Here is a 26,007-nt window from a genome sequence, read left to right as displayed (position 1 = left end):
GCATGCCCCACCTCCGTGGTGGATGGGTCACTGGGTCCTCGAAGCTGAGCATAGTGCAGGATTGATCCTTGGCTGCTCAGAGTTCGCATCCCATTAACAAACCTAGAGTGGAGCACGTTCCACCACACTCCCAGGGCTGACTTTCATGGGCTCACAGACAGAGCTGGCACTCTGAGGAGCCAGGGTTCTCTGTGGTGGCTACTATCTCCCCTGTTCACAGACTGAAGGGCGCATCAAGTTGGTGAGGGGGGGTGCTCAAGAGTGGAGCCAGACGCTCTTAGCTGTACTCTGCTCCGTGAGAGCCTCTCCTTTTAGTACCCCGTGCCTGAGCCCAGGCCCCATAGCACTGGTAAACACTCACCAGCTACACTCATCTCTAGCCAGCTGATTCTTTAAGTTGCTGCTCTGACCCCAGGTGATCTGTTTTACATATACTTTTTGCTTTCCCTGAGGAAATCCAGGGGTTTAGGAAGGGACAAACGTGAGCTGGTCTCTGAGTCTCCCATACATAAGTATACGCAGTAAGCACGCCACAAATCCATTTGGGCTTGCTGACTCTTGGGGCAAGCTTGCTCGAAAGCCAAGTCAATGTCATCTCTGGATTTCAGATTCTGCTGTGGCAGAGCCACGTGGGCCATGCCACCTCTGGGCTGTAGATCCCTTGGGGCAGTGCCAGCCTACCTTGTCTTGCGCTATCAGCGGCTTCACCTCTGTGGAGTGGGATGGAGCCAGCTGCTCGTTCAGGGCGGGCACGCTATCTTCCAGTGTAGGCTCCTTGTTCTTCTCTTTTTTAAATGCAATCTCTTTTCTGCAGCTAGTGGGAGCAAAATAGCATCATGTAACGGAAGACTTGCAGTGACTGGTAACAGTGGGTAGCCTCACTTATGGGCAAAGAAATTTAAGTCCACCAAGAGAAGCCATGATTCCACACATGTCTTCAAAAACCAAAACAGTCTCTAGCTGGGCCGCAGTCTGGTTCCCAGAACTGAGCCCCGCAGCCTGTTCTCTCTGCACCTGTCTGACAAGCTGATGCGTGGTTTAATGAGCTTCTCAAGCTTAATTTATGTGGAGCAGTCCTGCCTCTGGCAACCTCTCCAGAAAGGTAAGACTGCTTAGTGCGCAGGGTTTCCTATAGAGCAGTGGGGTGGCTCCTCCGCCCATGGGTCATCCTCCTCCCTCACCACCTACCCCAGTCTCAACAGAGTAGTCTGTTGGGAGGTGGGCCAGTGCACTACAGTGTTTAGCCCAGTCTGCACAAATAGTCACACAAAGGTTCTTGCCATCAGGGCATTCAACATTTCTACCCCAGTGCTGACACTTCACAGAATCCTAGGTCTTGCTCACACCAACTGCCCAGGACTCTCTGACTAGAGGCACTTGGAACTGAAGCCTCTCTGGATCCCGAGCCCTAGTATTATCATTGGCACATACCCTTCTTGTCAGTCTGAGCCATCCTTCTTCCTTAGGAGCCCACCTGCAGTGCCACCCACCTGCAGAGCCACCCACCTGCAGAGAAACCCACCTGCTGAGCCACCCACCTGCTGAGACACCCACCTGCTGAGACACCCACCTGCTGAGACACCCACCTGCAGTGCCACCTACCTGCAGTGCCACCCACCTGCAGTGCCACCCACCTGCAGAGCCACCCACCTGCTGAGATACCCACCTGCTGAGACACCCACCTGCTTAGACACTCACCTGCAGAGCCACCCACCTGCAGAGCCACCCACCTGCAGAGCCACCCACCTGCAGAGCCACCCACCTGCTGAGACACCCACCTGCTGAGACACCCACCTGATGAGACACCCACCTGCAGTGCCACCCACCTGCAGAGCCACCCACCTGCAGAGCCACCCACCTGCAGAGCCACCCACCTGCAGAGCCACCCACCTGCTGAGACACCCACCTGCTGAGACACCCACCTGATGAGACACCCACCTGATGAGACACCCACCTGCAGTGCCACCCACCTGCAGAGCCACCCACCTGCTGAGACACCCACCTGCAGTGCCACCCACCTGCAGTGCCACCCACCTGCTGAGACACCCACTTACAGAGCCACCCACCTGCAGTGCCACCCACCTGCAGAACCACCCACCTGCAGTGCCACCCACTTGTAGTGCTGCCCATACTGCTTAGCAGGTGCTCTGAGTAAACCAAAGAACAGGGAGAAGCAGGAGGCTCTGCCAGTCTTAGCAACTGCAGTTCTGGAGCCCGTCTGAGGGTAGGGAGGACTCTCACACTTAGTCCAGGAATGTGCAGATAAATGATTATGCTAACAACATGAAAATGTTTTTTTGCAGATAGATACTTGCTGTCAAAAGCTGCAGAATGAAACAAGTGCGTGCAGCAGACTTCATAACTGACCAGGTGTGCAATGGCAAAACCCCAGAGGGGATTACTGTGTAGGGACAGGCCCCACAGTGACATTCATTCTCTTCATTACTTGTTTTCTAAAGTTCGCATGAAAGTCATATAATTTATCTATCAAAGGAGGAGGGAGCCCCGTTGCAGAAATGAACAATAATAGAACATGCATTCTTATGTACTCTTAGGTGGTCTCTAAGTCTGAAAAGGGTTGGTACAGAAACTGTGATTGGCTAATTTAACTGCTGGACAACCTATTATCCATCCCTCTTTTCACTGTTGAAGCACCCACCAGTTCCCAAACTTGTCATGCAAACTATGCAGGAGACCCACACATTTCTCTATGTGCTGCCCTCCCAGATGTTGCTCTGCAGAAATTGCCCCCAAGCACATCCAGGCACCAGACTGGGGATCCACTAGCCACAACAGTCCTGGAACTGAGAGGAGAGACACAGCCAACCTAGTGTTTCCGCAGAACTGTCCTTTACAACCCCTGGGTTGTACCTTGCTGGAAGGAGGGGTCCCACACCCAGGAGCCAGTGTTGCACATACCTGGCCTGCTCCATGTCCCCGAAGTATGCCTGTCCAATCACCTCTTCATGATGAGTTGCTGCGTAGTGCAACCTCAGATCAGAGCAAACCTGTAAAAGTCTGAAGGGTTGGGGATGGGGAGTAAGAAAGGGGGAGGCACTGTTTTAAAGGATGCTGTCCAAAGGAAGTGGTGCTGGATTTGTTGCGCTTGATCAGAGCGGCTAAATTAAAAATGTGCACTGCAGTGCTGCAGTATTTTTTTTAAAAGCTAAACCTGCTCAGGGGTTCTATAATGACAATTTTCTCTGACATTCACTCACATGTTTTATGCACTATGTGTACATCCCCAACCCTTCAGACTGTAGAGGTAATAGTCAGGTGCCCTGCTGGGCTCTGCTGAACCCTGCATATCTTCCATCAGAGAACTCAATTGAGGCTTTGTTGAAAGCACTTCATCTGAACAGAGTCATGCAAACACACTCAAGCATTATCTGTGTGTTCCTCCTCCCCAAAGAGACCCCTGTCCCCCTGTCCTCTTTACTGCTCTCTCCTTTATATCTCCTTCTCCTACGCCCTTGGTGGGAAATACAATGTCCCTTGGTCCTTAAAATGACTTCATTCATTTCCTTAAAACAAGGAATCCTCTAAGGATCAGGTAAAACTTTACAATAAAAATACCATTCCAATATCTGGGTATCTGGGTGTCTGGGTGTCTGGCTGTCTGGGTGTCTGGCTGTCTGGCTGTCTGGGTGTCTGGATGTCTTAGGGATTTACTGCTTACACTATCAGGTACAAAATTAATATCTAAGGTGCTGTTTGCTTTAACATTGTTTTAGACATAACTGTTCCATCCCCCACTGCAGGGAAAGGAGGTATACCAACCGCAAGTGGTAGAGGTCCGCAAGACTCTTGCTCTCCACCACAGCATCTGCAATGATCACACCCAGCTGCAGGATCGGGATGCTGAGCTCATGAAGGAACATGTTCTGTAGGGCTTTGGCCAAGTGGTCTATGTAGTACAAACTGTACGTCTGTGCAAACACAGAGCAAACAGGTATAGTCACAGGCAGGGGTTGCACACTCATCCCCTAGAATGATAATTAGTAGTGACTGTCAACTTGATATGATCTAGACTTACCTAAGAGACAAGTCTCTGGGCATGGCTTATGAAAGATTATCTAGATTATCTTAGAGACTCTGGGTTTCTTTTGTGAAGGGTCATCTTGACTAGGTTAATTGAGGTGAGAAGACACACACTAAATGTGGACTGGGGTCCTGAAGTGCATTATGAAGAGAAGGCTAGATTGGCATGACTGTCCGCTGCTCTTTGCCTCCTGCATGCCGGTGGATTGTGAAGAGCTGCCTCAAGTTCCTGCTGCTGTGACTTCCCCGCCAGGATAGACCACGCTCTCAGACTGTGAGCCAAAATAAATGCTTTCTCCTTTGAGTTGCTTTTCTCAGGCATTTCCATCATAGTGGCAAGAAATGTTAACTAATACACCCAGCTTTGCCCCGCCCAGTGCTCAGCACTCAGCAGGCCTTTGCCACGTTTGTGGCACACTCTCTTCCCTATCCATCATTACAAATTTTGTTTGCTTCAGCTGTCAGCACCAGAGGATGGTTAAAGATCCACACAAGATAAACGACCATTAATCCATTAATTTCATGTTCCATTTAATTTTTTTCTAATTAAAATTGATGATCTTTGTGTATACATACCACTGGGTGTCTAGAAAAAAAAAAGCTAGTACTTCCAGTGATGTTGGGCTTGGTGTATGGGATGCTGGAGACATTAGATGAGCTATATTGATTGTGAGTTTCTAGTACTTGGATAGCAAACAGGATATAGAAAAACACAGGACTAAGATCTTGAGGAGGAGGATGGCACACTGCCCAGGATTAGTGTCAAGGCTTGGTGGCTCCTAACCCCTGTACACATGGATCATGTGAGATATACTAGATCTAAATCTGGAAAGGCTATACAGGTGGAGAATATTTGTACCTTGTATGAGAATACTGTAGAGTACTATCTAAGATCTCAGAAAAGAAAACAATGTTTTTTTAAAAGGACACAAGGAAGCACCGGCCACAGAGGAAAAGATTCCTAATTTTCATAACACTAACATTAACATTTCTACAAGGAAAGCCCCATCATGGGAGGAAAGAGTTCACAAAGTGACCAGCTGTTTACAGAACTGGCAGGGTGGCCCTCTCAGAACAGGCCTGTGCGTGTTTTCAATTCCATAAGAAAAACAGAAAACGTGCTAAGTTATGGCGGTATTCACAGAGGACTTGCTAACAGGGCACCCAGTGTGGGAGACGCCATAGCATGCAGACCAGCACCCGATGGCAAGGATGTGGACAGCCGGAGCTCTCTCACCAGGGACTGGGATGGGAGTCAGCACGGCATCCCTGGGATGCAATTTGCCGACTGGCAATGTTCACCATCATTGGAAAGTCCCCTGCATCGTGGTCTAGAAATGTGGACACCAGCGTTCACAGACAGTTGCTCTGCAGGAACCACAAACACTATGTCCATTAGCAGGTATGCAGAAGCACACCGAGGCCTGGTCACTGCAATAGACATTGCAGCACTGAAAGGGTCTAATACAGCTGTCCCCAGACGACATGGGCAAACTCCATCAACGTACTGACCAGGAGAAATATGCCAAACAATTCCAATCTCATGAAGCCCCAACCAGGCAGAAGAAGGTGGGCAGAACTACGGAATCCCAAGGACATGGGTTCGTAATACAAGGAACTTTTGCGTGTGACTTTGTGTCAAAAGGGACTATGCTCTGTGACCAGATTGAGGCTCTGCCCAGGATATAGCCAAAGTGTGTAATCTTGGAGGTATGTACAAGAGCTGGGCTTGCTAGAGAGGACTGGGTGGTATTGGTGGTAGAGATGGGGTGTCATGAAACATCCAGAGGGACCAAGTTTCTACTGATACTGTGATTCTTATGATCATGGCTGCCTAGTTTGAGAAGACTTGTTCACCGGGGCTATGCTAGCAGATGGCAAAGTGCTGAGTCTGGGCATGGATACCTGGGTATGGATGCAGTGGGAGGGGCTTCTTAAAGACATTGGGCAGCTGTTTGGAAGAAAGAGGATGTGGATAAGAGGGGGGCTTTGTAGCTGGGGGTGTTAAAGGTGAAAAGCTGCCCCATTTTCACACTCACTGTGAAACCCCTACCCGGCTCCTGGGTCCCTCTTTGGTGACATCTGCAAGAGACATGGCAGCTGTAGCTCTACAGGAGGGAGGCTGAGCTTGTCAACTCTGTGGCAGAGACCTGGCTGGCTGCTATGATCTACTCACGGGCTTCTGGAAACTTGACGAGTTAATAGTGCAGTCACTCTTGTCTTGCTTGAACACATACAGCATATCCTCAGAGCAGGAGTAGGAGGCCCACTCTCCTATGCTGGTGGGGATATCATCAGGCGGCTTGTTGGAAGCTGGGGTTGAAATCTGTGAAAGGAAAATGTAAACCGTGGAGTCCTGAGATGGATGCCTCTGTGGCCCAACACGGAGAGGACAGGCTACCAACCTCTAGCACAGAGTTGGGAGGCTGTGGCCCCGGACGCGGGAAGAGCATACCTTACAGAAGGTGAAACAGAGGAACGGGGAGATCCTAAGACACCCCCCACCATGTGAATGTAGTGGAGCTGGGGCTCAGGCTCCACGACCGTTACTGTCCACCTCCTGCCTCAAGCGAGGGCCGCGCCACGAGGACCACTCGCCTGCTTCATGTCCTTCATCTTCTCTTTTTCCTTCTCCTTCTCCTTCTCCTTTTTGGTCAATAACAATTGTGAACTAGTTACTTGTAAGTTCTTTTCTGTAATTAGTTTTACTCCTTCCATCAATGAAATCTGTGGGGCGGGGGGTGAGTGGGATAGGGAGGGAAAAGAAACTGTAAATTAAAAATAGAGCCTGTATCCTCCACTTTCTGCACCTAGTTGGAGATAGCTCTTAGGTCTGAGGGTGCCGCTCAGCCAAGGAGCCTCCAACTCCCACAGCATGGCGCCAGCCTGGCCAGTCACTACAGGTTTCTGTGGTGGATAGGGTGGGTTTAGGGAACTTTTACTTCAAGAAGCCTCAAGAACTCGACTGTGGCAGGGTCCAGCGAGATGCTGACAGGTCTTTCAGCATAGGGAAAGAGGTGGATGATGCAGAAAAAACTGTCTGCATGCTTCTCAAAGGCTTTTCTACAGAGGACCTGGTAAGGCTCTGACTTCTTTGAAAAGAAAATGCTAATACAATTTCCCAAAGGAGGCAGCAGCAACAAGCCCTTTGGAGCCTGCTCCCAGGGGTTGGCTGCCGGGACTGGTAGAGATCTTCACAGTTTAGCTCCACATCTCCAGCCTTTCCTTACCTGCAAGATGTGCTTGAAGAAGCCGTAGGCCATCAAGCAGTCATCTTCGTAGGAAGAGGAGCTTGGGGATGACATCAAGGCCCTCAGGATGTGCACACGGGCCAGAGCCTCCAACTGCCTCACACTTCGAAAATGGTCCCAGGAGACTGTCTCCAGATTTGAAGGCACTGAACTCCCTGTGGGAGACTGGGCAGGGGAGGCCTGCCCTGCACAGCATGGTGGGTGTGAGCTTGGACCATGAACCAAGTTAGGCTCCTGCAGGCCCAGGGATAGATCTTCTCCTGACCCACAACATTGACCCAGCCACCTGTCCATCACAAGGCACCTAGTGATGTGCTGCTGCCTGACCTGGGCTGGAGTTTGTGCAACAGAGCAACCTTCCACACAGCCTTTCCTGTGTCCCTAGCTTCTCTCTCTGAGTCTGGGCGTGAAGGAGGCCCATTTTCTGGGAAGCAAGTGGCTGACAGCCTTGGACTTAGTATCCGTTCAGTACCAAGCTGGTGTCCCGAAGCCTTCACACCAATCAGGATGGTAGGCCACAGGCTGACCTGCTCTTCCTAGCTAGTTTAATGTACTATGTACATCTACATGGGTTAAAGGCACACAAGTGCTGGCGTTGTCCACTCTGTCCCTTCCCCAACCCCCACTCCTAAGCGCTTTAGGTACTTTAAACCTATGTCTGCATCAGAGGACACTGGTGGCCCAGCAACAGTCCTACTATGTAGGGCCATGTGGGGTCTATGGTATAGTAGGTCAGGGGAAGCTATCATGCTCACCCTCACCTTCCTTCTTGGGCTCTTGCTCAAGGGAGTCTTCAGTGGGTTTCATCGAGAGCAGAATCCCAATGGCCCAATCCAGGTGGTCAAACACGTCCTCCAGAGGGAACTGCTTATAATACATCCACTCACTGAACTCCACGATGTAGTCTACCTTCTGCCAGTTGTTCTCTGGCTTCTTTGGGACAAAATAGAAAAGCATTGTGAAGTATGACACTAATCAGGTAACCATGCCATGAATTAGCCTGAGATGGCCTATAACAGCAAGTCTTGACGGTGTATGTGTCCAGCAAGACTCCCTGAGGGCTCCAGCTTTAAACAGAAGTATGGCAGGAAAACAGGAGTTTGGTAAAGTCCCTCAGGTCCTCTGCACCCTTTGCAAGTGCATCCTACCTGTCCCACTGGCTCCTGCATTTCCTAATACTCCTCCAAGTCTCCAGGATGTAAAGGGAAGCTGAGCAGGGCTCCCTGCAAGGCTGTGTGGCCAATCGGCAGCCTTGGATGGATGGTTCTGTGGTTAAGCCCCATTAAGGGCCCCATAACTCCCTCTCCATGCATGCGCAGCTTGTGTCTAAACTATCAATGGCTTCTATGGCTCATTGTGTGCCTGTGGGGGAAGGGGTGTCAAGGAAACTATAGCCAAAGATGTGGCACAGTATACACATGTCCCATGACCACTGGAAAATGCAGGTCAGCCTCAAAGATGAGAGGCCCCGGCAGGCAGACCAGAGCTTTAGTATGCTGACCTGCTACTGCTCACTCCCTTCCCAGGCCTCTTCCTTGGCATAGCCTCAAGGGGTCGCCCCCATACTTTTCAGGACCTAGAGTCATGGCCCTTTCACCTCCATAATGCAAGCACGCCTATAGCAAGATGGGAGGCTAAGATGGGAGAATGCCCAGAAGCTTGGGTGTCAGCAACCCTGGTATACACAGTGGACTGCTTCATACAATGTGCAAGATGAGGACTGACACATGAGGTTGTCCTCGGACCTCCACAGGCATGCCATGGCATGTGCAAGCTCATATCTGCACACATGAACACACATATACAAATCTACACATCAGGTAATATCACAAACCTAAGTAGTTTTAAATAATAAGGAAATAAAAACAAAATTCAAGGATGTGACTGGAGGTCACTGAAGAGCAGCGCGCTTTCCGAGTGCAGCCGCTGAACGTGTCGAGTTCTCTGCCCTTCCTCTGGCACAACCTGGTAGCCTCCCCTTCTCAGGGCGCCGCCCTTCCAGCTCTCTCAGTGAAAGCAGGAAAACAAGAGATTAGTAAGGTCCCACAGGTCCTCTGCACCCTTCACATCCTACCTGTCCCACTGGCCCCTCTATTTCCTGACACCACTCCAAGCCTCCATTATGAAAAAGGGGACCCTGCAAGGCAGGAAGTGACTTACTGCCTGACCCTAGAACCCAGCAGGAAAACTGAGAATGCCCAGTTAGTTGGCTTACAAGAGCAAAATCCAGGGCCTCCATTTAATCACATACACTAGTGTCCGCTCTCTGAAGCCACAGCCTGTGCCCTGAATGAGCCTTGCACCTTTGCCCAGAGCTGCCCTGGTCCTTGCAGTATCTAAGACCTCACCGGCAGGGATGTGCTTAGGGCTTGTGAAACACACCAGCCTTCCAAGGTGTCTCCTCACAGTTCAGACCTTTCAATTCAGAGGTCCAGGACACTACTGGTCCCACACTCTGGACTTCAAGGAGCCCCCTGTGGGCTTCAATCACAACAGCCACTGTCATCAAGTCAGAAACCAGAGCATCTCCCAGCCAAGTGCACGGAATGGAATGTCTGTTTTGGCCTTTGGGAAGTGGGGACAACAAGACCTACCTGTTCCAGCCTGTTGCACAGGCTCCAGAGAGCCCAGATATTTAACTTGACCGATCTCCCCACACTCCAATGGTGATTAAAGGGTAAATCAGTAGAAGGGAGTCTCCAGCCTCAACACAGTGACATTCTCTGAGCTGACCCACTAAGACCCCTATTCTTAGGCCTTTCATATGATTATCTCTGTGACTAAGACACAAATCCACCCGCCATCACCAGCATGGACACCACACAGACCTGCAGTGCCTGGATAGCATTTTGATAGCAGGTCAACTCTCCACAGACGGTTCTTGAGTTCTGGGCCAGGCGGTACCACATGCTCGCCAGATAGCCTTCCTTCTCATCCTTGAACTTCTGAATTTCCATGGTGAAATTCTGCCCAAGTTTGGCCTTCACAATGACCATATGCTTGAAAATCAAGCTGAAGAACGGGGAAGGATGGGTCAACGCTGGGATGCTAAAACACCAAGCATGCACATGCCACATAGACCGTTCCTGTCGGCAGGGATGGGACCAGAGACGGACCTGGCTAGGGTTTCGCACTATATATTTGGTTCTTATTGCGGGGGTGAAGTCCTTCAGTGGAAGCCCAGCTGAGGCAGTGCGGGGAGCACCCCGGGGTGCTCAGGGCGAGGGCACTCACAGGCGGTGGGCTGTCCTTGGCAGCACTTGCACAGCCTCGTCCAGCACCTTAAGGCCCATCTCCCAGTCATTCCGGTCAGCGTGGCTGTTGAAGAGCAGAGTATAAAGTGCAGCGCGGAGTGTGAGGTCGTCCTCAGCCCCTGGGGGAAAGATGAGATGGGGGTCTCAGGGGGGCCGGGCAGCCTGCTTTTTCCCAACTGACTTGGTACCCCTGACTCTACACCCCTTACTTCCTCACAACCATGTCATAGTCTTGCATTCATACATAGGCATCAGAAGTTGCCATGTAGGGCTGGTGGTAGACCAGTGTGGGCCCTGCCCACAGCCCACCATGGCATAGGCACTCCTCTGTCTGAGGAAGCCAGCTCCAAGTGCCCCTTCTGGTTGCTGACACTCTAGGTCTTTGAGGACCTCCAACTCTCGTGGAGACTCTTGGTTGCTTAGCACGTACGTGGTCTGAGGGTCAGGAGGCTAGATTGGAGTCCCCAATCTCCCATGAGCCTTCTCTTCTTAGAAAGCCTGCTACTTCTTTTAATTTAAAAATAAACAACGTGACCACGAGGAAATAGAAATCCGTTCTTCTCTCTGCTCATCCCAGTAACATTCAGGGAAGGCTGCAGACCTCGTCACCAAACTTGTCACCTATCTCCAGGGCCAACCCTGGCACTGAGCACGGAGGTGTCTTGCTGGCCCTGGTCAGCAGGGGTTCTGATTTTCTTTATACGGTTGTTCTCATGCTGACTGACCTAGCATAGGGGATCCTGGGTCAAAGACTGAACATGCTCATAGCTCTTGCCACAGGTTGGAGGCTTTGCCAGTTTTCTTCTACTCCAAGACAGGCTAACCTTGGGTATTTGGGGACCTCATAGTTCCTTTAGTATTTGAGTTTATCATCTGAACCTGTCAGCTCACTGGAATGGGGGTGTGCTCTGTACATGCTTACACATAATTCTGTGTAGCCTAGCCTCCACTTTTTTTTCTTGGTTCCTCCTTTGATGCACTGAGATATACCAGGTCCATTCTGGCGTTTCACCAATCAGTGGGTAAGAGACTTGGGGCAGAGGTCCTGCTTGTCAGACTTCGCTGCCGTCCAGCAGCAGGGACAGAGGACTTCTTTTCAGTACTGTCCTTACATACAGAGGCTCAGGTCCAGGCCTGGGGGTGCACACTGGGGAGGAGGAGTAAGGCTTGGGAGAGTGGAGCCCTGAGCCAGAGGGCCGTCCTCATCTGACTAGCTCTGGCTTCCCCACCCCACATTGGATGTGAGGATTTCCCACATTGCTATTCCTTCAATCTCTGCCTTTGTCATCAGTGGGATTTTTTTTTTTTGGCCTGTTTGAAAGTGTGCCTCCTTTTACAGAATTTCTGCTTGCCTGGTTTTACCTTCTGATGCTTTTTGTCTGGAATGGGAGGTGGTTTTGTTGTTGTTGTTGTTTGTGTGTTTGAAAGTTTCACTGTGTAGCTCTGGCTGACCTGGAGCCATGTAGCCAGGCTGGCCTCTGACTCACAGCAACCTGTTTGTTTCTACTCCCTAAGTGCTGGGATTAAAGGTGTGTGATACCACATTTGGCCAGAGTGGGAGGGTTTGTTTTTTATCATTATTATTATTTTATGTGTATGAGGCTTTTGTTTGTTTGCTTGTTTGTTTGTTTTGTTTAGTTTTTTTTTTATGTCTGTGTACTACATGTGTGACCATGCCTATGAGGCCAAAAGAGGGTATCAGATACTCCTGGAAATGGAATTAAAGATGGCTGTCAACAACTGTGTGGGTGCTGGAAATCAAACCTGTATTCTTTGGAAGACATCAAGTGTTCTTGACAGCCGAGTTACCGCTCCAAAGCACCAAAAGTGGGAATTTTTGAAGCTATGGACTTCTTGACCTATCCAATAATGGTTTCCAGGGGTGAGTGCAGTTTGACTTCCAGCTTCTGTCTGGCTCCATATTTAACATGCTGATTCAACTGACCACCACGTCACTTGGAGTCTGAGCGAGGCCTGCCTCTCAGACTGTATTTTTTTCTTTCAATGTCTGTCAATATCCAAAACTCTGGGGGTTCAATACACTTTTTACTTACACATGGCCATGAATTTGTTCTTAATTATAAATCAGTTTTACCTACGAATAGACTAATGTGCTCAAGGCAGGGCTGCTAATCTATTCTGTAGTGCCAAATACACACAGGGCTCTTGATTGACAGGGAATCTTATCATGAGAAGAAAATGTATTCTTCATGAGAAGAAAATAAAATCTCTTGTTCTGAGGTCAGAGTGGTGTCTTCCTACATTTTTTTTTCAATGGTAGAAGCATGATTAAGGGGAAGACAAGACAAATCTCTCAGCATAGCCGGGGTCTTGGGAGAGAGCCTTTGATAGGATGGAGGACCTGGACTGGGCATTCTCTGTACAGAATAGGTTTTCAGAGGAGCTTAAGGAAAAACATCGTGAGAAAGAAGCAGACATGCTTGCTGGCACAGTCCCAATTAAGGTGGCTCGTGTGAGGACACAGGAGATGAAACACGGGATGCTCAATCTCACAGAGCTCTGCTTTCCCACTTCCCTGCAGCTACCAACCTGGGAGGAACTGCATTTCAGGTGCTGTCCCTCCAGTCTGGAAGTCAGCTGTCGGCCACTGGTGCAGAGGCAGTGTTTTATCTGTGTCCTTAAGTGAAACAAACAAACATCACCTGTTGGAGGGGACTTATGTGTTCCTCCATCTTGGTCTCCATTAGTGTCAGTCAAAACCAAAAAGAAAACAGAATAAAACAGATAACCCAAGAGAAAAGGAAAAACAGAAATTGCCGCAAAATTTTAGAACTATCAAGTCACAAAAGTTCATTAAGCACACGCCCCAGACATGCCACATGTGTACAATACCATCTGTGCACACTACACTGTTTACCATAACACACCATACTACACAGACCACACTATACACACACTATACAGCCAGATACTCCTGTGCCACACATAAACAATGCCTTATCACAGCACGCTGTACCACACACTCTCACACCACATACAACACACTACATTGTGCACGAAACATCATACCACATACAATTTCCATCCATACCATAGCATAATACACAACCATACACAGATTATATCACACATATATTGTACCACACATAAGAAATTGTAACCAACATAGTACATTACTATACCATATCAGGTATAGACCATCCACCCAACACATACCACACCACATGTATATACCAAACACCATACCACCCACACTCCATACAATATATACCACAAACCATACAACATATACCATCTGCATATCACAGCACAGCATACACATATCATATATATCACAGATACTACATGTCCCACATTATACACACATATACAGCACACAGACCATTCTTCTAACATAAGCTAGTTGTTTCTAATTATGTGAAACATGTTAAATCAATGGAATTAAAAAGATAGGACAAAACTTTATGGGATACAGTGAAAGCAATGCTCAGAGGCTAACAGCTGAGAATACCCTGCCAATAAAATAATCAACCTCAAATCAATAACATACATTTTGAAACAGCAGAGAGAAAGAAATATACAAAACTGTGAATAGGGCAAACTGCTGGCTCAAAGTTGCTTAAAACGAAGAGGAAATGGGAGAGGAATTCTGGACTGGGGGAGGGGAGGTCAGGGGCTACCACTGCAGTTGTCCAGGAACCTCATGCCTCTCTGGGATGTGGAGAATGTAGTGTTATCCAGTAGGAGAAGTTGTGTAAGAGGTATCTGGTACAGGAGGGTACCCAAGGTGGGCCATGTCTTGTGGAGGGTCATCTCCTAAGGGAGCCATGCCCCACGGGGGCTGTGCTCAGTAAGAGTTGTATTCCAATCAAGCCATGCCGCAAGGCAGCCATATTCTGTGGGAGCCATGCTGTGAGGCTGTCTTTTCTTGGGAGTCTGGCCAGGCCTGAGGGTCAAGGCCTCCTAGCAACCTAGCTTGTGTCCCTGTCGCACCTGCTTCCTGTTCTCTGTCTTGTTGATGATGCTGATGATTCTCTGGAGGGATGCCTTGGCCTTCTTCCTGTTGGCTGGTGAGGACAGAAGTGGGAGCCAAGTGTTCCAGTAGTGCCGGGCGGCCATCATCACCAGGGAGCTGCTGTTCGCCAGACCCCCAAACCTGAAATGACACGCCTCATCTGAAAAACCCAATAGGCTGCTTGGGCTGCTCAGCCACACCCACTCCTGTCCCCTGGTACATCCTTTCCCAGGACTTTTTGTGCCTTGTAGGGGAGGACCAGAATCAGTGTGGTCCAGCTTTGTCACTATACAGCAGGCACCGTGGCAGTGCAAGCCCTGTGTACCACCTCCCTAGCTCCTCAGGTGCTGACCACGTCACAGGGCCCTTGCTGTGTCTGCCTGCCCCTGCTTCTTAAGCCCCTGGATGCTTTGGGATCCTCCAGACATCCTCAGCACCCATTCAACTCACAGCTCCACATGGGCTTCCCATGGGTGCCCTGGTGTCTGTGAGCTCAGCTGCATGACAGGATGCAGGCAGAGGCTTGCTGGTACTACATGATTCCTTCCTTGGGGTTCAGCAATGTCCCATAGCACCATGGTGGCACTACACCGGCTTGGCTTCCGCCTATACTCAGCCAAGCCAGCCATCCCCCAGTCGCATACCTGGCACTTTCTACAAAGGCCTTGGCTGCCGCTAGCCGTAACTGCTTCCTGCCTTTCAGGTTTTCCATGATGCTACGGCCCTGGATGCAGGACACCATACACAGCATTTCTGCGGCAAGCTTGGCATTGGTCCTGGAGAGGGAGGACACAGAGCAGTTTAGGGGAGAGGTGGGAAGGGATGCACGCTGAGCTCCACTCAAGGCAAGCACTGTCCTTTCACCCATTGCCCTGCAGAGGCATCCAAAGATAGAGATGCGTTTCTACCTCCCTCTGTGCTTTAGGGACTTGCTCAACTGATTGGCGATGCAGGGCAAGTGATTCTTCTTCTGGCCTTCTGAAACCACCCTTACCAGAAAACTGAGATGCCTACATCTGGCCTGGGTGTTTGGGACACTCACTGAGGAGATGGTCTTCCATTCACAGAGATACTACACAGCAAGGTTCATGGCGGTTCCTGGAGATGCCCATGCACAGAGGACTTCTGGGAATGTGGGAATCAGCTCTGTAGGTGCCCAGCTGATGGGTTCTCAATTACCCTTATGAGAGAGCCCCAAATCAGAACTAACTGGCAGAGTCCAGTGAACCCATGAAGCCATGAGACAGACTACTTAACTGGCTTTTAGCTGCTAGTTTCTGGTGGCTTTCCATGCATCAGTGGGCCAACAGAACCACCTGTTAGGCTCAGGCAGGCTCTGTTTCCTGGGTTCAAAGGAAAGTCTTGTCCCAGGTGGTTTGAACTCTATACTTAGAGAGGTACACAGGTCTGTGCTATCTCAGAGCAGCGACACAACTCCTCAGACAGTCCTGTTTCCCAAATCCAGTGGAGAAGTGGTCTAGGTACATATGCAGCATGGGGGCGGGAGGTGGAGGGCGTGTCCTGGCTGCTTAGCTCAGCCACACAGATTTTATTCTGTGAGTGATAAACTTGTTCTGAGGGCATTTCATTTGGGTCCTTGCAGGCACCTGATTGCTGGAGCAAACAACCCCATATGTCAGTAGAGGAAGGTGCATCTGACCTTCAAAGATCTAGCCTGCAAGGACCTGCTGCACCGTGGGAATTTGTGGTCCGAAGATAAACTGAGGCTGTGTGGTAGGTTGGTGTAAACCTAGCCTGGGGAGTAACAACTGGAAATTTTGATTTTTGTTATGCAGGGCAATACAACTTAAAAAAAGAGGTGCACTGCAGCCAGCAGGGTGCAACAACAGCAGTCAGCAGCAGGGGGCAACAGCGGTCTATAAAAGACTTTCAGAAGCCTTAGTGAGGAGCTCAGCACTGCCCCCTCCAGGTTTCTTTAACAGGTTGCTGTCAGTACGCACCGGGCATTTTTGCTTTATTACAGGCATTTCCTTATAAATTAGATTTGATTTAGTATCACTGATGGAAGGGTGTGCTAGCCTGGCCTGGTGCTATGTCCAGCTCTCCTCCTGTGCCCAAGCAGGCAGTGGCTGTTTGCAGTAGCACAAACAGTGTACAACAACCCTTTCTGCAGGGATACTCAATTCTTTTTCTCCTAAGGATATTTTGAGTGATAGAAGTGGATCCTGCACAGGGTTGAACATAGCCACTTCCCCCAGCTCTGGTCTGACCCTACGGGGCGACTTCTAAGTCTGCAGTCACAGCATGCACCTTCCCTTGTCCATCTTCCCTGCAGAGCTATGGTAAGTGGACGTCAGCCACTCTGCCCTCCCTCTTCCAACTCACTATAAAAATCAAAGTAAGAGCGAGATCTGTGTGGGTGAGATGGCTCAGTGATAAAGGTTGTGCCCTCTGAGGCCAGGGTACCCAAAGGTGTCGTATTTGTGACTGATAAGAACAACTGAAAGAGGACGGGACTTTTGGCTCACAGTTGAGCCAGAGTCCCTGCTGGAATATAAGAGGAGTGTAGCCTAGTCCCCTAGCTGGCTGTCCTCAGCATTCTAGTGTCCTGCACTCTGCCAGAATGGTCCATTATGTTTTGCATACAGTATTTCTAGGAATTTTCAGTCAGTCCTACATTTGCAAATTCTTCCAATTCCTCCTACTAACCAGTTCTAAAGGGCCATGGACCACACATGATCAGGTACTCCTCAGTACAAATGTCACGTCCACATTGCAGGTTCTGGGCTTCTGCTGACTCTCAGACATTGTCTGAACACAGCCTTGGAGCTGCCACTGCATGCAAGACACAGGCTTGTCCTTGTCCTCATAGAGGTCCGACAAATCAGGAGGCAGATGTCACATGCCCCCTAAATCCTGCCAACACAGGCTGGTATTACCACCACAACAGGAGCACATCAAAAGGCTCAGAAAGCAAGGCTGGTAGACGAAGCCCCAGACTGTGGACATGGGCAAGGCTGGGTGGATTTGGGGACCACTGACCAAATTGGCCACTGGGCAAAGAGAGAAAGGAAGCACCTTTATAGTCCTGGGTCGTGACTTTGTCTTTCAGGATAATTGGACTCAGGAAAGGAGAAAAAAAAAAGCCCCAGGGAAGACAGTCTTGACTGTGTGGCCATTTGTCCCAAAACTGCTTTTTACAATAGCCCCATAGTCAGGAAAAAGGAAAAGACTAAATCCTCTGATCACTGATCAACAGGTAGAAACTCATTGTTGAAACTATGAGGGAAGATGGAAGAGTTCTGGTGCTTTACTGGTGGAGTAGGCTGACTAGGAAATGTCCACCCTGCCTCCCCAGGCTCATGTGTTTGAACACTGGTTCCTAGCTGGTGGCACTGTTTTGGGAGGTTGTAGGACCTTTAAGAGGTGTCACCTTGCTAGTGAAATCCAGTCATTGAGGACAGACCATGAGGTTTTGTAGCCTGGTCATACTTCCTCTCCCCTCCCCGTATCCTGTTCTGATGAACAGAATGTGTGGCGAGTGATCCCGGCCACACACCAGCTACCTTCTTACAGCATGCCTCGATGCCTTCTCTCTGCAGTGGACTGCAGTCTCAAATCATGAGCCAAAGTTAACCTTTCAGTCCTGAGTTGCTTCTAATCAGTCCATAGCAACGAGAAAAGCAACTAAAACCACCGGTGAATTGGAATTTCCAGCAGTTGCCATGGGAGACCTGACAGAGACACTGTCTCCAGTCCAACAAGCGAGGGGATGGCCTGTCCATGTCCTCCAGTGACATTGTACTTCAGTGTAATACATCTTGTAACTTAGAAAATCACTTGGATGGAACTGTCTGCACCAGGGTTGGAACATGGTGGAACTGAGAACCACATATGTCCCCTAAAGTCATACACTGAAATCTAATCGCCCAGGTGATGGTAATTAGTCGAAGGGATGCTGGGAAATGAGGCAGTGCCGTGCAGTGTCAGAGCCTCAGGATGGAACTCTGCCCCATAAGGGAATGTAAAGGGGCTTCTTGACTCTTCTCTCCATCATGTGAGGTGGCGATCTTTGAACTAGGCATAGACATTCACTAGACACCAAACGAACTCGAACACCAGCTTCTACACCATGAACAAGAAATCCTGGTTTCTTAGGCCTCCCTGCTGTGGTATTTTATCAGAACTAAAAGAACCATCCACTCTTAGCTAGCAGTCATACAGAGAGCTGTTGCACAGAACTCCCAACTGAGGCCTCTGTGGCTCTGAGTCCTCAATGACCCAGAGCATCATGGGCCCTGTTCACTGTGTTGTTCTAGAGAACAAGCCAGAAGCAGATGCAGGGCCACCAGGTTCCTGCCAGCTTGGTCCGCAGGGCTGAGCCTCTGGCGCCTGCTCTGGCACAGGGACACACTCTTCACTCTGTTTCTTTGGGGGAATGTTACTGTATGCCTCTAGGACATGGTCGCAGAAGTCACTTACGGTTCAAAGGACCTCAGGTGCTTGAGGCCCATCTGTGTGGCATTCTGAGAGCACGCCATGGTGACCTCATGGTCGTGAGCCATATAGGCGAAATGGGTGAGGCGTGTCAGGGTCTGCAGCTCCACCAGATGGTCTGACCAGGTGCACTCGGAGGCCATTTTCACCACCTTACCAGCGTGTGAAGCAGGGGACAAGGACAGTACATTAGTGACAATGACTGCCTAGTGGTCTGTGGCCCTCAGCAATGACCTACACTGCCAGCCCAGTGAGATACATCAATCCTGTGTTATCTGCACATGACTTAGCATGCACGCAGACATGGATTACTGAGCATATGCAGTTCTACACAGAGGCCTAGCTGCAATGTAAAATTTGCTACTGATCTCAGCTGCTTCGTCTTCACTGCTTTCCCATCACACAACCACCTCTAGACCAAGGACAAGGTATGCCTGGACTCTCATATATGCCTCTGTCTGTGCTGAGGTCTTGGGATGAAGAGGACCACAGACAGGCCACTCAGAGAAGCATCCTCCTCACACTAGCATAAAGGATGGCTCCGTACAAAGGCCAGACATGTGTGCTTTGAGAGAAGGCAGCTGCCTGGATCCAGCAGGAACTGTAGTGCAGATGTGGAGGTGGGTTTGAGTTCTGACTGCCTCAGGCAGGATCCCAAGCCTCATCTGTCCTGGATGGGGTTGTTGAGTGACTTCTTGGGATACCTGGGGACACCCACCTGAACTAGCGGGGGCACAGTGAAGTCCATGAGGCCCAACCCATTGCATGAGTACATCTCGAGGGCAACTAGGACTCTGGTCACGGAGCTGATGTCTTCATTGGTACTCTGGAAGATAGATGGCTTGAGTGTCCAGGGAACAGCGGAGGAAAGCAGTGGGGACCTGAACCACTTTTGAGATAACCCTGTGCACCATTGGTCTCAAGGAACAGCAGACCATGGTATTTGGAATGTTGATGGCCTAGGCTATTTTGGTAAAGTTAACCTCTACATTATTCTCTAAAGCAGCAAGGTCTGAAGTCTGCACACTCCTGGGCCTTGAAGGCAGGGTTGTCTGGCTACTAAGGAGAGCTTTCTAGAGGGAGAAAGTTGCTGAGTCCTGGTTGCTGGTATGAGATGTCTCATCAACCGCTTCTGCCTAGCCCCAGCATTAATGTCCCTTCTGAGCCCTCCTCCCACTCTCGCCCCATCCCCCACCGTTCCTCATAGTGATTTACTTGCTGTAGAGTCAGGGACACGGTGGGGATAGCTGAGTTCATACTGTTCCCTTCTTCCCAGACCTTGCTCCCACAGTGCTGTGTGTTTGGGGGAGGGGAAGGTGGGGTGCTGAGGAGATGACTCTGTCAGTGAGTGGCAGTGAGAGTGGGCAGCACCCCCAGAGGCCCAGAGCTCAGATCTGGTGGAGACTTGTTGCCTTAACTCGCAAGAGCTGCAATTTTGGTGATGGTAGAGAACAACCTCACACCTCACTAGGTGCAAACAGTCCCTTCGGCAACCACGGCTGCATCTAAGACCATAATGAGAACGCTGGGAAAGGAAGTCTGCAGGGAGCTCCTAATGCCCTCGGCACCTGCCTGTTCATCGGTGCCCAGCCGCTGCCCAATCTGCTGCTGCAGCAGCTGCTTGGCCTTCACCCAGGTGGAGATGAGGTGCTGCCTTACGTTGGTGGGGACGATGTCGTCTGGCACGTTCCCATTGGTGAGGTTCAGTGCGAATTCACAGACCTAAAACAAGTGCATCCTCACCACCAGGCAAATCTACGAGGAGCCCTTGGGCCTCCCTTCCTCTGGCTTGCCCCCTGGCTCCTTGCACCCAGGCATCAAGTTCTCCTATGGCCGCACCCCTGGGCTAAAGGGTGTAGTTACCTCCACAGCTGCTCTGATCTCCGATAAAGCAGAAGATTCCAATGGACCGTGAACCAAGGCAGGGCGCACATTCTTTTTTAACTTTTCAGGTGTCTGGGTGGGAATCCAGCTCATGATCAGGCCTCGAGCAAGGGCGTTACAGAGCATGACCAGCAAGACCGAGTCCCTGGACGGTGATGTGAGAGCCGTGACAGCCAGGGCAAACCTCACAGCACCCCAACCCACACCACAACTGAGTGCTGCTAAGTACCAGCTTGCTTCCATTCCCTCCCTCCATGCCCCAGTCCCTTTCTCTCCCCCTCCCTTTCTTTCCTTCTTGGCAGGTTCTCGCTGCTATGCTATGTTGCCCTGGCTGGCCTGGAACTCACTTTGGAGACCAGGCTAGCCTCAAACCCACCCCAACACAAATGCTTTCAGATTTCTAACTTCTCATTCATCGAGATTAAAAAAAAAACAAAAAACAAAAAACAAAAAACAAAAAACCAAACATGTAGTCATGTGACTCTCCCTCCCCCACCCCTCCCCACCCCCCAGCCCAAGGTCTGAAGACCCCGAAGCTACTTCACAGAATGCCTGGGCTTATGCTGGCCTCTTTGCAATGGCTTGGAGCAGTGCCAGCTAAGGGCAGCAAGGCAGGTGTGAGTTCCCTGGGCCACAGGGGTCATGTCGTCGCAGTACAGGCTGAGTGTGTCCTCCACATACAGGCCTGACCCATGCCAACTTGTGTCTCCTTGCTCTCACAATGGTCACACCTGACCTCACAGCTGTGACTCTCGAACATAAACACTTGTGAGTGCCCACACCCACCCTGTGTATCCAGTGATCTTCATGATGTTTAGGAAGTGGAATAGGGCGTCCACCAGCTCTTTCTGCCTCCCAGCCAAGATGAGATGCCGGTTGTGGTTCAAAACATAGACCACGGCGTTCTGCACAATCCAGGATTCCCCTAGCTCCTGCCCAATCTCTGCAGCACGCAGCCAGTTGTTCATGGCGTACTGTGACAAGCTTTCTATCCAGGTTCTGAAACAACACGCCGTGCAGTGGTCAGCTCAATGCCCAGACTCTGCTTTCCCTATCCCATACCACTGCTGAATGTGGGCTCTCCCGGCCATCCCCACGCCAGTTTTCAAGGTCTCCCAGTCTGATCAAGTAACCCTGTACAAGCCAGGGATTCAGGCTCTAAAGGGACTGTCTTGGTGCTGCTCTGCTCATGCAGCTGTCCCCAAATGCCCCTTGTCACACCTGGGCTTGGTGAGCCACTGCCATACCCTGTCTTTCTGTCCTATCCAGATACTGGCAGCTCCCTCTCACCGCTCCTCTCATGCTGTGTGTGAGGAGAAGCACCGAGCTGAGCGCTCGCCTGGCCTGCCTCCTGCCATGCCTGTATCTGCCTTCATCTCCTGGCTCCTAGACATTCTGTAGTTGTGAGCGCCTTGGGCACACATCGCTTGCTGGGTGGCGGTACCTAGAGTGGGCAATGAAGCTGCTCACCACAGGGCGCACAGTGGAAGGGATGCTGGGCAACTTCTTCCCACTGGGGGCTAAGCGGGCATTTTAGTGAGTTGCTAAAGTCTCTAGCCTTCTCTTTGTTTTTACAATGGTTCGATTTGTCCAAGTCCCTCTTAGCTCTGGCTGCATTCAAATGTCCTGGGCTAGAATATGCATATCTTGCTTCATCTCCAACTGAGCCTGGGCAAATAAGGTAGATTCTCAAACAGTTAGTGTAGAGCAATGGTTCTCAGCCTTCCTAATGCTGAGGCTATATGTAATACAGTTCCTCATCATTGTTACTTTATAGCTAATTTTGCTACTGTTATGAATCATAAAATAAATATCTGATATGTGAACCCCCCCAAAAGGGGTCATGGCCCATAGGTTGAGGACCCACCCACCCACCTGTATGTGATCCACTCTGTATTGCTCTCTGGTGGTTCAGGCACGTAGCCTGCTGGGTGTTGGCTCAAGTCCTCAGGAGGAATGGCCTGGTTGTTCAGCTGTACACCTTCCAAGCGCAGGAAGTGGACAGTGGCCTGCGAGGAAGAACACGGTCAGAGAAGTCACAGCTAGGCAGACCCCAGCCCTGGGGGCGGGGACACACAGCAAAGCCTCCTTCCTGAAACTCTGCTTTTGAGAAAGTCAAACACAAGTTAGAAGGAGTACATGGTGGATTTACATGCCCCACCTGCATCAACACCCTGCCAATTCAAGAGTCTCCACAAGAGAGGAGCTTATTTCAAAAGCACAGCCTGTGCCCATCACCCTGCATCTGCAGGTTCTCTTTGGTCATGTTGTGTCCCAAGACTTTAATGGAATAAACAGGTATGTGCTTCAGCCTCTGCCTGTGTCACTGAGAAGACCAAAGAAAGTGTTGTAGCCATTGTGAGGGTAAGACAGTGCCTCTGGCCTTGGTCCAGGCACAGAGGCAGAGAGCTCACACTCAAGGGCTATGGATGCAGCTGGGTCACAGTGTGTGCAGTTGGTTTTGGGCAGGGCCAACACTGGGTCTCAGTATCCCTGTCTATAAGGGAGCAGGCCCATTAGAGATGGGAACCAAGATCCAGCCAAAGCCTCTGCTGGGTCCATGGAATCATAGGGTAGGCATCCCATCTCCTTCAAAAGCTTCCTATGCTAACACCAAGCTCAGTCCTCAAATAGGACCTCACACCCAGAATTCAGAAATTATTTCCCACCAAAAAATGTGCACCAACACATGCCACCGATGCATCTCAGGTGACATTTTTTTTATGCAGTCTTCAAGAACTGAATTAATTTTCTCTCTCTACCATGTCATTTTGTTTAGAATGTGACACACACACACACACGCACACGCACACGTACACGCACATGCACACGCACACGCGTGCCTGCAGAGGGGAGCCCTTACAACAGATCTCTCTGGTGTGCTAATGTCCACATCAGCACTGGCAGTTACAATGGCCAAGGCCTTCCTGACGCACCTCAGCGCTGATGAACGACACCTCTGCGATCTTCCTCAGCAGGTCAGGGGCCATCTGCTTATTCAGGGTTATCTCAGAGGGACCCCACTCATGCGTGGAGCCCTCGGCACCTTTTTTCTTCCTCCCTGAGGGAACAGCAACAGGGAAAGGGAGACTCTTTTTGAGCAATCAAAACCACAGCGGTTCCTGCCCAGCTCTTTGTGGGACAAGCCCTTCGAGAAGGACAGCATGGGCTGGTATAAACCTGTATCCTCTGGATCATTTCCGCTACTAGTCTGCTGTAAGCACAGCCGCCACTCAGTGTTTCTGGGACCCCTTTTATGAAATGGTACCATGTAGACGTGGAATCTGTACAGTCCTGCCCTGAGCTTTAAGTCATCTGTGGTTGACTGTGACAGTGACTACAGATTGTGCACTGTGTGGGTCACTGATAAAGGGGATAAAAGTCAGGAAGCAGGCTGTGTGTGCTCTGCATAGATGCTTGTTTCTTGTTGCAGACATTTCCAGGCCTTGGCGGTTGACCCTGTGGCTATGAAGCTCACAGATAGAGGCCTGACTGAGTACGTACTCAAAGATGTTGCTATCTATGAAAAGGTTCTTCTAAACCCAAACACATGACCAGAGCCCTTCCAAGGGGTGGCGACTGGCTCTGTGTTGCTTGGTGTCCCTTGGTATTCCCTGGTGGGACCTACTGGTGGTGCCACAGCCACCAGAGGTTATTGAAGGCCTAAAGCTCAGCCTACCCACATGCCAGGGGACGTGTGGTAAGGATGCGTACCTCGTTTTAGCTTTGTGACCCTCTTTGTCTTAACACTGTCATAGAGGAGGCAAAAGCGGGTTGCCGTGCGACACACATCCCACACGTCTTGCTGCCAGGCGACCTTGGCCAGTTCAGCCCAAATCACAATTCTGCTCATCAGGATCCAGGGGATGAGAAGGAAACACAGGTGAAATTAGGAACATCCGCAGGGGCTGTTCAAGGGGAAAGCCACCATACAGCGTCCAGGTGTCAAGCAGTGGCTTGAGACATGGAAGCGCAACTGGCTGAGGGTGTGAATGGGGAGATCACCCTGGTGATACAGGGGGTGAGAACTCGGGGGTCGGAGCTGGTATAATTCCTGGGGTGAGGCCAAGAGGCCAGAGCTAGGCCTGTCCCCAAGGTCATGTACAGCTCACTCCCCACTCCCAGTGGCCCTTCTGGTCATTTAACAGTGAGAAACGCTCCCACATAAGTCATTTCCCTACATTGGGTGTGGGTGGGTGTCTATGGGTTGAGGACTCCTGTGGTGGCCTTGGCCATCGTGACCCAATAAGCCGTTCCACAGGAGGGAGCCACATCCTCAGCACGGGGGCTGCATCACCTTTCACGGGGCCCCAGGCAGCCATAAATTTGGTGCCTGGATGAAGGTCTCAGCTGACAGACCCTCCTTGCTCACCTACCTCTCTTTGTCATTCTCATATCCCAGACGCCGCAGGTGCCCAGCAGCCTTGTCCACACAGAGGATGTGATGTCGAGCTTTTGCACAGAGGTAGGTGAAGCGGCCTTTGATTTTCCCAGTGGAAACTGAAAGAAGAAACAGCCAAAATGAAAAAGTCTGCCCAGGTTGGGTACAGAATAGCGCTGCTGAGCCAGGCAAATAGGCCCGGAGTCTACAAATGAGGGTTGGGCAGCTGAGCTCATCTATGAATGTGAAGAGGCCCCATCACCAGTGCATCATCACCAGTGCATCATCACTAGGGCATTATCACCAGTGCATCATCACCAGTGTATCATCACCAGTGTATCATCACTAGTGCATCTTCACCAGTGCATCACCAGTACATCATCACCAGTGTATAATCACCAGTGTATCATCACTAGTGCATCTTCACCAGTGCATCATCACCAGTGCATCATCACCAGTGCATCATCACCAGTGCATCATCACCAGTGTATTGTCACTAGTACATCTTCATCAGTGCATCACCAGTGTATCATTACTAGTGTATCACTAGTGCATCATCACCAGTGCATCATCGCTAGTGCATCATCACCAGTGTATTATCACCAGTGTATCATCACTAGTGCATCTTCTCCAGTGCATCACCAGTGCATCATCACCAGTGTATCATCACCAGTGTATCATCACTAGTGCATCTTCACCAGTGCATCACCAGTACATCATCACCAGTGTATAATCACCAGTGTATCATCACTAGTGCATCTT

General features: G+C 50.3%; 1 protein-coding gene across 1 annotated transcript in view; it reads right to left on the bottom strand.

Annotated features, from left to right (window-relative positions):
- Positions 1 to 26,007, bottom strand: part of Cfap46 (cilia and flagella associated protein 46) — an 85,045-nt gene that overhangs the window by 31,302 nt on the left and 27,736 nt on the right. The window contains exons 14-34 of the mRNA XM_052173634.1: positions 25,241 to 25,364; positions 24,579 to 24,709; positions 23,801 to 23,925; positions 22,740 to 22,873; positions 21,651 to 21,863; positions 20,844 to 21,009; positions 20,553 to 20,702; positions 19,699 to 19,806; positions 18,966 to 19,132; positions 15,167 to 15,298; positions 14,501 to 14,663; positions 13,097 to 13,184; positions 10,527 to 10,665; positions 10,121 to 10,304; positions 8,054 to 8,225; positions 7,272 to 7,477; positions 6,640 to 6,768; positions 6,218 to 6,367; positions 3,781 to 3,929; positions 2,920 to 3,018; positions 682 to 814 (exon numbers count right to left, since the gene is read on the bottom strand). Coding sequence (XP_052029594.1) covers positions 682 to 814; positions 2,920 to 3,018; positions 3,781 to 3,929; positions 6,218 to 6,367; positions 6,640 to 6,768; positions 7,272 to 7,477; positions 8,054 to 8,225; positions 10,121 to 10,304; positions 10,527 to 10,665; positions 13,097 to 13,184; positions 14,501 to 14,663; positions 15,167 to 15,298; positions 18,966 to 19,132; positions 19,699 to 19,806; positions 20,553 to 20,702; positions 20,844 to 21,009; positions 21,651 to 21,863; positions 22,740 to 22,873; positions 23,801 to 23,925; positions 24,579 to 24,709; positions 25,241 to 25,364 — 3,062 coding nt within the window. The remainder of the gene's footprint in view (positions 1 to 681; positions 815 to 2,919; positions 3,019 to 3,780; positions 3,930 to 6,217; positions 6,368 to 6,639; positions 6,769 to 7,271; positions 7,478 to 8,053; positions 8,226 to 10,120; positions 10,305 to 10,526; positions 10,666 to 13,096; positions 13,185 to 14,500; positions 14,664 to 15,166; positions 15,299 to 18,965; positions 19,133 to 19,698; positions 19,807 to 20,552; positions 20,703 to 20,843; positions 21,010 to 21,650; positions 21,864 to 22,739; positions 22,874 to 23,800; positions 23,926 to 24,578; positions 24,710 to 25,240; positions 25,365 to 26,007) is intronic.

This window comes from Apodemus sylvaticus, chromosome 1, assembly GCF_947179515.1.
Source record: "Apodemus sylvaticus chromosome 1, mApoSyl1.1, whole genome shotgun sequence".
NCBI classification, from domain to species: domain Eukaryota; kingdom Metazoa; phylum Chordata; class Mammalia; order Rodentia; family Muridae; genus Apodemus; species Apodemus sylvaticus.
This window is presented reverse-complemented; position numbering and strand designations above follow the sequence as displayed.